Raw genomic sequence first — 11731 nt, forward strand, 5'->3', positions numbered from 1 at the left:
AACACCATTTAGAGGTGCAAAGTTAACTACATTCATAGGGTAATGGCTGAGTGAGATAGAAATTGTTGTCTATCTATTTTATTTGGTGATCCTGGATCAAGAAGCAAAATTACACTATGTTAATTATATGTATGTGTAATCAGTCAACTGTATGATTGATTTCTTNTTAATATCGATATATTTTTGTCAAATTTTATTGATATCTTCAAACATATATTTTATTCAAAAATAAAAATATCATCGATTTTTCAAAATCACATAAAGTCATATTATAACATCGACTGAGATAAAAAATAAAATGAAATATTAAAATCACGATGTATCTCGCTGCATTGCGCAAGTACGCTTCTAGTATTTAAAAAAAAATGTCACATCAAACATGAAAAATGAACTTACAGTTTTATCCTTTCATTAATTCATATTATGTCCCTTTATGCCCTTTTTTTTACATTCACGATCAAATTGTTCGACTAAAATTGGGCCTAAGCCCACTTAGTATGAGCCTAGTATGACCCATATGATTTGGGCCAATTTTGAGGAACTATGATGCAGTTATTTACGTGAATATTTAAAGCACCTAAATAGTTTTAAGAGTAAGAAGTTGTTTGTTTATCTTTTAATAGTTTCATTAAGAGGTGAATTTTGTTTGTCAAAAACAAAGTCTGTTTCTTAATGGTCATAAAACTCTTTTATTGATTTTGTATCATGGGCCTCCATTAACCATTCAGCGCCCTGATTTCATTGACAACAATTATCAAACAATTATATTTCATTTTGCAATATATCATGATAGTCTCTTAATCAATCTGCACCAAACCATTTACCAACCGTCAAACATTTAAAAATTTGGTCCTTGTGGCTAGTTGAAAACAACACTTTTAGTCCCTATAATTTCAAAGTTATAAGATGACCACTGTGATTTATAAAAAAAATATTCGGATTTGATCACTCCTTTTAATAGTTGTTAAAAAAAATTCCGTCCAGTGAGGGGTATTTTTCTCCTTTTATCTGATTTTTTTAACTTTTAACCGATCAAGATCGAATTTATGATTTTGGTCCCTGTGATTTTTGATGGGTAAATGACAAAAAAATGTTGATAAAAAGACAAAATGTCCGTCATTTAACGGAATTTTTTAACAACCATTAGAATGATTGACTAAATCCAGACATATTTTCAATGACCATCTGGTAATTCTGAAACTGCATAAACAAACAGTGTTGTTTTTGACAAGCCACAAGGACGAAATTTGCAGTTTACCCTAGTTTTAAATAAGATATTGATTTAAAATAGAACTTTTAATGCATAAATAGACAATCAAAAAGTTTTATTAGTATATACTTTTTTTTAGGTAAATCCAAAAATAAGCGAGGATTCAATGTCACTGAGATTAATGTACATCTGTAATATGATTAGATCCGTTGAAATCATTCACAACGCCTCAAATGATAAAATCGCAAGTTCCATCAATAACTATGCAAAATAGCATGGATCCACATTAAAAAACAACCAACAAAACGTTAAAATAATCAACAGTTAATTAAATTAGAATCAAACATTAACATGGTTCTCCATTGGAATGACGGTGTATGTTCTTTACGAACAACATGTTGCAATCACAAAGAACTCTAACAACAAAAACGAGTTGACTTTATCAAGCCGACACGGTCATGCCAAATCTCTAGAATCCACAAAAAGAAGCCCGCTGACATAGTCGTACCCTTTCACATGCCATGACAATGTCAAACCTCCAAAACGTGGCATGGCCACCATGGTTTGCAAAAATGTTTAGACTTGCTTCTCCCACTAACGACCGTTGAAAAATTTGGTCAAAGGAGATTAATTTTCGTCCTTTTGTCGATTCTTTTGTCTTTTACTCAATCAACATCGATTTCATGATTTTGGTCCCTATGGTTTTCGATTATATAAAAGACAAAAAATCGATAAAAACATCCCCCATTTAACGGAATTTTTTAATGTTTGTTAAAGAAAGGTACCAGAGCCTAATATTTTTTGTAAAACACGATGAACATCTTGTAATATTGAAACCGCAAAAACGAAAATGTTATTTTTGACGAACCATGGACTAAATTTTTGTAGTTTATTCTAATATCTTCAACATTTTTTTAGTTAGAGATAATATTAGATTTCAGGATTGTTTGACGGTTGCTTAATGATTTGGTTTAAAATGATTAAATGATCAGAATGATTAATAGACTCTCATGATATATTACAAAATGAAATATAATTGTTTGGTAATGGTTTACAATGAAATTAGAGTGGTGAATGGTTAAAGCAGACCCATGATACAAATTAAAACAAAATCATTCAGATGATTTTAAAACTATTAAGAAGTAAATTTTTTTTTACCAAACAAAATTTATCTCATAATAATTCAGAGACTACTGTTAGTTTAATTTCAAAACAAAATCGTGATTATAACACATCGATTGAACTACAGACTTCCATATAAGAGTTCGAATTTGATGACATACCTGGTAAGATTGTGGAATTCTGATTTGGGTCGCTTTCTTGTTCATCACCCATACTTTATCAAGATACACCCTTTTTATGCCCTAACCATTTGATGGAAATTGGCGATTTCAGGATCTTGGTGTTCTTGAGAGAGTTGGATGAAATGGCGTAAAACAGAATTTATACATAACAGAGTAATAGCAGTTCCATCCATCAAGGAACCCATTAACTGTCAAATATATTGTCACACGTGTTTCTTCATTTGGCGCCAAACAGGTAACACATATTGACTAATATTATTAGAATATATACGTATGTATAAATAAGTCATATGGTCTTATATAAATCACTGGATTATTGTTCTTCAATTCATCTTGTTCATAATTGTAGTATATACATATATATCTATATATACTACAACTACCTCTTAACGAAAAGTACAAATTTAAAAACATTAAAAAAGATTGAAATTAAAAAATATTTGGAAAAAAAGGGTTTTGCCTTTTTCGCAGATATAAAGAAAATGAAAAAGAAAAAGAAAAGCAAAAGGAGTGGCATTGATCAAAGCTTTGAAAACCCCGCCTTCTTCTTGTTCCTCCTCATCTCTCCATCTTAACTTCACTCTTCATTGGTGGTTGCACCTTTTCTTCTTCTTCTTCTTCACCAAAAATCACTGTTGAAAGAGGGAGAAATGGCAACCAGCAGCACCTCCTTGGAAGACGTACCTTCGTTGGACATCATGACTGAACTCCTTCGCCGATTCAAGTGCTCCTCCAAGCCCGATAAACGCCTCATCCTCATTGGTATTACAATTGACCGTTTTTTCTTTTGTGATTCTTTTGAAATTACGTGATTCGTCTGTTTTGAGTTTTAGGGGTTTGATTTTGTTGGGTTTTCGCTGTGGGGTTTTGTTTTTAAGATCTGTAAATGTTTCCATGAATTGGGGAGATTTTGAATCCGTAACCCGCCATTACAAACCTTGTTGATCTATTTACCATCCTTGACAAGTTTAAGGCGAGGCATGGTAATTCGTTTGCTGGTTTTTTATTGGTGGAATTTTGCTTTCTTCGATCTGCCAATGCTTTTATGTCACAATTTTACTATAGTTCTGATTTCATGGCTTAACTTTTTCGTCTTCAAAATTGATGTCAATTTTTAGGCTTTTTTATATAAGAATATGATTGTTACATCACTCTTTATAAAATCACAAATAAGAAATGTGAAAAGTTAATTCGCAAACAAAATTGATTTTAAATTTGCATTTGAAAAGTTTGGGTATGACCTCAAGAATGGAAGTTTTATTTTCTTCCCTCTCAACCCCTTCTCATTTTTGCGATAAGATTATTTATTATAGTATGATTCATTCTTCTTGATGGGGTCTGTTCTTTGATATCTGTGAATGTTCTTATGAATTGGGTTACTAAACTATATTACGTTTTAGAGTTAACCACTAATATGAATCTTAAATCCCCTTTGATCATTGAAGAGCTCTCAAGGGAGCCTTTTTGAATACATTGATCGATTTTCTTTAGTTGGAGTTTTTTATGTTCTTAAGATTGATAGGTATTGCCATCTATGTGTTCAATTCAATGTTTATGAGCAAACGGATGAAATGTAGGTCCACCCGGGTCTGGAAAAGGCACCCAATCCCCCATCATTAAGGATGAATACTGCCTATGCCACTTGGCAACAGGTGATATGTTGAGAGCAGCTGTTGCAGCTAAAACCCCACTCGGGATTAAAGCCAAGGAAACCATGGAGAAGGTAGATTATGCCACTTTGGTTATGTTATTTATAGTTGGTGTGTGTTGACTTGGTGTTATTTCCTTAGGTTTATTTGTTCTTTGTTTTGACTTGTTTCGTTCACAATTTTTCTTAGGGAGAACTAGTGTCTGATGACTTGGTGGTTGGGATCATTGATGAAGCAATGAAGAAGCCATCTTGTCAAAAGGGATTCATTCTTGATGGGTTTCCTAGGACAGTTGCGCAAGCAGAAAAGGTTTCTTGATCCTTCCACAATTTGTTTACAGCATTTGAATCATTATGCATTTTGTAGGTCTCAGATAACGTGAATTCAACTTAAAAGTTGCCCAAGCAGAAAAGGTTTCTTGATCCTTTCACAATCTGTTTACATCATTTGAATCATTATGCATTTTGATGGTCTCAGGACTCAGATAACGAGAATTCATCTTGAAGTTATATCTTCATTTATGTGCACACAATATAAGAAAATGAAATTTTAAAATGTTAAATGGCCTAAATGATTAACATTTAACATCAGACCCTTGATTTGTTTTTTACAGCTTGACGAAATGCTTGAGAAGCAAAGAACCAAGATTGATAAAGTGCTTGATTTTGCAATCGATGACTCCATCTTGGAGGAGAGAATTACTGGTCGTTGGATCCATGCTTCAAGTGGTAGAACATACCACACGAAGTTTGCACCTCCCAAGGTTCACGGCGTTGATGATGTAAGCCATAAGAGATACTAGATATCTCGTGCTCCCTTCATCTCATGAAAGTTACATTTGTTCTCATTTTGGGACGCCTCATTAAAATTGCTTAGTTTCGTTTTTAGTCATGATTAAAAGTTACCTATTTGCTGATTGTCAACCTTACAAAAATAACAAAATTCCTTCATTTTGTCATCCTTGAAGGGAATTTTATACTGTTTGATAAATAGTTGAGCACTTCCCATAGCAATGTCTCAATTGCTGAACTAAGCGTTGCAATTTTAATATATGATCCAATATGGTTATTACTCCGTGCGGATGTGTGTGTGTATATATGTATCCTGCAATGACTATGAATGGTCTTAAGATGCTACATAGTGTTGCTTCTTCAGTCACATGGAGAGTGCAACCTTTGACTAGAAAATAGTTTAACATACATCTTTAATTTACTATTTGGCATATCTTAAATAATCCTTAACTACCAACAATAGAGGAAAATTTGCACCCAAATCAAAATCATCATTCTTTACAACTGTAGCTTAAGGAGTTGCCAATAAAGGAAGACATCCTAAAATGGAAATGGTTGCAGTTTTTGTGGGAGGGAGTATTATACTCTTTATACTTTGAAAGATATTATGGAGTTCAACTGCATACAGATTAGCTTCAGTTAGCATGGCTGTAGCTTGGGTTCTGAAGTATTTTCTTTATGCAGCTTCGCGCTTGTGAGTTGTGATTATATTAATTGTCAACAAACGAGTAGCCTTCCTGTTGAACGAAGGTTCACCATTTACAACAACCGTTTCACTTAATAGAAACGTGATGCCTTTTTGCAAGTCCTGTATTTCCCTAGAGTAGTTGACTATTGAAAACGTGAGCTTGGAGTAAGTTAGTGAGGCTACTTCTTTGTGACCAGAATATCACGGGTTTCAGTAAAACAAATGTTTTGCTAATTGCAAATGCAAAGTTGCCTGCTGAGATGTCTTTCCCTACCCTTAGAAAGCCAACAGCCTTGGTGTGCCTATGGTGCACAAATATTGTACATCATAGGTTAACTTCGAGAAAAATACAGGCATAATCTTCTTGTTTAAATGATTTGATGTATAGCAACTTTTAAAAGTTCAACACGATGATAATGATCATTCTGTATATAGTCTGTTAGTCGGTCTAATTCATACCATACTGCCACAGTTCTTGCAGGATAGTAATTTGTGGGTCTTGAATCTTGATGACCAAACCCATTCTTATTGCATGCTTATTGTTTCTTCTTCTTGTAGGTTACTGGAGAGCCTTTAATGCAACGGAAAGATGATACCGCAGAAGTTCTCAAGTCAAGGCTCCAGGCTTTTCACCGCCAAACTGAACCCGTAAGTGCTCTTTGCCTAATCTTGTTGGAAAATTATACATGATCTTGTACTGTCAGAGCCTATTTTGGAGTGGGACATATTGCGTACATTGTTTGGTTTTTAAGGGAAGTGATTAATTAGTTGTTAAATATCTAAAATACCCTTCAACAAAGACAAAACAAGAAATCTTGTAGACAAATCGATACTATCTATTTATTTGTAGCCATAAAGTGTGCAAATAGGTAATTTCTACTTGAAACATCCCTGAATTAATAAGGCATGTTGCAATTTTAACAGGACATGTCAAGTGGTAGACCATTATCACAAAGGTTACTTGCACTAGATCTTGCCAATAATCGTTACTTTTCGTTTTACCTGTTTAATGGTTGGTTTACATAATTTCGATGAATGAATGGATAATCTAGATTTACAGATCTTCTTTGATGTATTAACATCTTCATCTTGTGAGGCATTCCCACACTTTTTACAAGCCGGTGGGTTTCATGGAAACAATAGCCATACTCTTTTAGAGTAGAGATCATGTCTGCGTACATCCCACCCCCTACCCCTGACCCCACCCTTGAGTGGATATACGAGGATCGTTTTGGTTTGGATCTTGTGGGCCATTCATATGGCGTTAGAAGATACAACTATGGATCCCATCTGCATCAGGTAGTATCGGGATGCAGATGGGACCCACATTTTGCCATATGCCCTGTCATTTGATGTACAAGGATCGTTTTGGTTTTGGATCTTGTGGGGGCATTCATATGTATGTTATGGGTCCCATCTGCATTTGGTAGAAACAAACGAAGATGAGACTCAGATTTGAGCTCAATCGTTGTCATTATCATGGGATTTCCTTGAGATTGAAACGCTGATATAATGTGTAAACTGCAGGTTATAGACTACTACAAAAAGAAGGGCGTTGTTGCAAAGCTTCATGCGGAAAACCCCCCTAAGGAGGTGACCGTCGAGGTTCAGAAAGTTTTGTCGTCTTAACAGATGCCGCAACTTTCTCTTTTGATTATCTTAATGTTATATCTAACCCGATACAACATCAGATCGGCATCTACATTTGTGCTACAATTTGCATATTTCTTAGCATTATGCAAAGGTCACTGAGATACATAAACCTGTACCAGAATAAAACGCTTTCATGTTATACCAGAAAATCATTTACAAGTCTGATGAAGTTTGATCTTCTTAATTCATTATTTCTTATAGATGTTTGTCAATCTTTAATAGCATATCAATGTATAAACTTTTTTTAAAATGTTTAAAGATGTATTATAGATATATAAAAGCATATTTTTAAAATTTATAGTACTAAGAGCTTGTTCACCTAATGCTTACTGGGTAAGTGTTTATCTTACGAATGGGCATGATACAGACTGAGAATCTTATCCAGTTAGTGAGGGAGATACTCGTACCCGATTAGTTTTCCGAGTAAAAGACACTTATAAACGATACATATTGATGGCCAAGAATGTTAAATTATGGGCGGTGAATTTTGTCGATAAGCGTTTGGTAAACGTCTCTAAAGGCTTATTTGGTTGGTTTTCCGTTAAGTCTATCTGTGTGGATTAATCTTTCTGTATAGATTGAGAGAGTTTTTTTTTCATAGACGGAAAGAGCGTGTATTTTAATTAGGAGAGATATATTTGGATAAAAACATGTCTTTCTGCATAAAGCTTTATTTAGAAGCTTATTAATTAAGTTACTTTCTACATCATTAAGTCACTGTGAAAGAATCATGTATAACTGTTTGAATAAGCCATGAATCTCATTAAGTTAGATTTTAAAAAAAAGTAATTAATAAATAAAATCAAGGACGAATCGTGCTCTATTGCCAAATTTACAAAGGCAAAAAAAGATGTTTCAATAATGGAAGATAATATTAGCTTATTGACAAAAAATCACAGGATGACTGGCACAAAGACAATTATATTTTATTGTCGAATTTATATATTTAACTAAACCTTTTAAATATATTTATGATATGCTTAATGATATGTCATTCATTGTAACGTTGTTGAAAAAGAGATGAGATGATATATCTAAATATAATACAGGACTTGAGTTAGATTTCGGATCCTTTGGTAGCCTCAGTGCTGAGTAAGCCAACCCCCCCCCCCCCCCCCCCCCCCTCTTTCAAATTGGTGTCCTTAAAAAAGGGTTCCCCGTGAAACCGATTGAGACGTAAACAAAATTGATTTTATATTGTTGCAATTTTTCTTTAAAAAAATTATTGTGATTTTTGTATCAACAGACAGAATGCCAACTTTCAAATTATTGTTACCACACACTGTCGGTCTTGTGATTTCAGATGTCCTGATTGAGTTTGTGTATACTAAATTAGTAAAGAGATAAATGATTGACGATAAGTGGTTAGTATACGAAGGGAGGTTGAGATGTCTTTGTTACAATTCATGAGATTGACTATTCTTGGCTAATCCTCTTAACTCATGTTTTGGCTCCTCTTGACTGACACTCCAAACTCATGGGTGGACACATTTTGGCTAACCCCCTTTTAGCAAAATAGTTAACCATAGAAAATAAAAAAAATCTTTACAAGATTTAAGTATTTTAAAATATTATAGTATTGTGTGCTTTTGGTTATCCCACATTGAGAACTTCTACATCATGTGTCATTTCCTATAACTTTTTTTCTATCTAGGTATAATATCTAATGTATTGATTAACATATATTTGTTTCACATGTAGTTGGTTTCACAACGTGAAACTTTTTTATGTGTATTTTTTGTTTCACAACATGCTAAAAAGGTTCACATTGTGAAATGAGTACATGTGAAACAATCACACCATGAAACAAATATATGTTAATCAATATTCTAAATTTAGTTTAAGATGGAAAAAAAAACCCTGAAATAACACATTATGCACACGTTCTTAAGGTTATCACACATGTAGTCGCATTTTCAAATGCAACATCTCTAAAGGTTACAACCAATACAACCCAATCTAGACCGTCCTTTGTTTATCTCCACATTTTTCTCCTCCATTATCTCAATTACTCTCTCTCTCTCTCTCACACACACACACACACACACACACACTCTCGCTCTCGCTCTCACGGCCGAGGAATTGCAACAACATCCCCACTTACCCACTCCTTTAAGAAACACCATGGAAAAAGATCTCGCGCAAGAAGTCAGCGATTGCCGGCAATGATCATGATGAGATAATCGTGGATGCGGCAATGATAAAGGCACCACAGATGGTGACGAGCGCCACTGCATTTCCGACACTCGATGGATTTGGAAAGAGTCCGGTAGTTAGGTAGTTGTGGGTAACAGACTCGTCATTTCCGATAAGCAACGAGGAGGAAGATAGCTACAGGACAAGGCAACAGAGAAGTTCATAATTCTATAACGAATTAAGGCGCCAGAAGGAATTAAACTCATTTATCTCAAACTTCATTCTCAACTATCTACCGTGCATCAATCATGTTTGCTTCAATTTTTTCATCATTTTTCATATTGTTTCATATATGAAAAAATGGTGTATTTTTGTATATGGATTTTTCATATAGAGATCGTTTTTGTACATGGTTTTATATATGAAAAAGTGATGAATTTTTTTACATATGGTTTCAAAATCTTTTGTGAATTTTTTCATATACAGATTTGAAAAAGAAGATGAAGATGAAGATGATTCAGAATATTCATATAATAACAATATAACAAAAGAACTAAAAAAATTAAAATCATGGTTTATTTGATATTTAATGAATTAATAATTTTCAAGGTAAATCTGATTTGTTTGTTATTATATAAGATATTTAAGGAAGTTAATTATTCTTAAAAGTACGAATTTTATAAAATGACACAAATACCCTTGGTTGTAACGGTTGTAAGTTTCAGAAGGGCTGTATTTGAAAATATGTGTGTGTGTATATATATATATATATATATATATATATATATATATATATGGTTAGGTTCAGTGAGAATGAGAGTTAAAGTAAGAAGCGTAAGAAATGATTTTCACCCTTGGATACAATACACATTAGGATGTAATATACAGAGATGAAATGCACCGAGATGCACAAGATCAATCCCCATGTCACGTAGGATTCATGGATGAGTTTGAGATTAAAGGTGATCAAGGATCTAAATCCCTTCTTACGCTTCTCATCTTAACCCTCCTTCTCACACGATCCTATGCGTATAAATCGAAAAGCACTTTATCAACCGTTAGATTAATTGATTCAAATGAGTGTGATTAAAGAGGCGGTTACAAGTTTATTATAAATTAAAAAAAATCTCCCACCCCCTATTTTTGAAATCGAAAAATATGAAATATGATCAAAATTCGAACAAAACAAATTACACCAAAAAACAATCGTATTTTTCTCATTGATTTGACATCTATATCCATATATATTTTTCATTATTTTCTGGCTTTCCATTTTATTTCGAGTTTTCCTTCGAACCTGTATGGGACGTTTCATTTACAAACTATCCGGTTCTAACAAACCTTACAAATCAATTTTAACCGTCTATCTAGTCTAATGAATATATGATTTTATTTAGTTTCCTAATCTAAAATTCATGATCATAATGAACGAACCTTATCATCTTTCATATATATATATATATATATATATATATCTCAATCGTAATTAATTAATTATGATAACTGTTAATAAAAATATCTCTATTTTTTTCTAATATAAGCATTGATTATGATTTGTATAGTCATTTAAAATTAGATGGTTTATAAATGAAACGTCTCCACTATATGTATGTAATAAAACAAATAAAGAAAGAAATCGTAAATATATATGTAATATAATTTAAATAATATATAATCATATGAATATAATTTACAAAAATGGTAATAAATAACGGTGATCTCAATTACAAAACATGTAGTTCTTACAAGCTATTATGTTATAAAACAATTGAGATATTTATGGACAATTATCATGATTCATTAATTATGATTGAGATATATATGGAAGATGATAAGGTTCGTTCATTATGAATGAGATATCTCGATTTTAATGTTTCGTTTTATTATTTATTTCAGTCGATGTTATAGTATGGTCTTATGTGCTTTTGAAAAAATGATGATATTTTTATTTTTGAATAAAATATACATTTGAAGATATCATAAAAATTTGACAAAAATATATCGATATTAATATCAAATTAACTATTTAAAATTCCTATTTTTTGTGTAATTTTTTAATTCAAATTTTTTATTATAATTTAATTTAGGTTAAATAACAAAGTAATTTATATTTGTTTTAATAATATAATTTTCTTATAACGATAATAATTAATTATTTTGTTAGAACTCGATAATTATCCTAATTATAATTTAGAATTTTTATATTTCAAAATGAGATGCTTATCCTATATTTGATTATGTTTATCCGCAGTTAGTTACACGAATTCAAACATAAAGGTTTAATAAGTTGTACTTATGCA

At 32.4% G+C, this 11731-nt stretch overlaps 1 protein-coding gene across 1 annotated transcript; it reads left to right on the forward strand.

The window, feature by feature from the left end:
* Positions 1–3058: 3058 nt before the first annotated feature.
* Positions 3059–7510, forward strand: LOC112527687 (adenylate kinase 4-like). Its single transcript, XM_025138454.1, has 6 exons — positions 3059–3276; positions 4092–4237; positions 4353–4472; positions 4777–4944; positions 6201–6290; positions 7170–7510. Exons 1-6 carry the CDS (start codon positions 3165–3167, stop codon positions 7269–7271), a joined length of 738 nt encoding a protein of 245 aa, XP_024994222.1. The 5' UTR covers positions 3059–3164; the 3' UTR covers positions 7272–7510.
* Positions 7511–11731: the final 4221 nt, after the last annotated feature.

The sequence above is a fragment of the Cynara cardunculus genome, assembly GCF_001531365.2.
Source record: "Cynara cardunculus var. scolymus isolate 2C chromosome LG 15, CcrdV1, whole genome shotgun sequence".
NCBI classification, from domain to species: domain Eukaryota; kingdom Viridiplantae; phylum Streptophyta; class Magnoliopsida; order Asterales; family Asteraceae; genus Cynara; species Cynara cardunculus.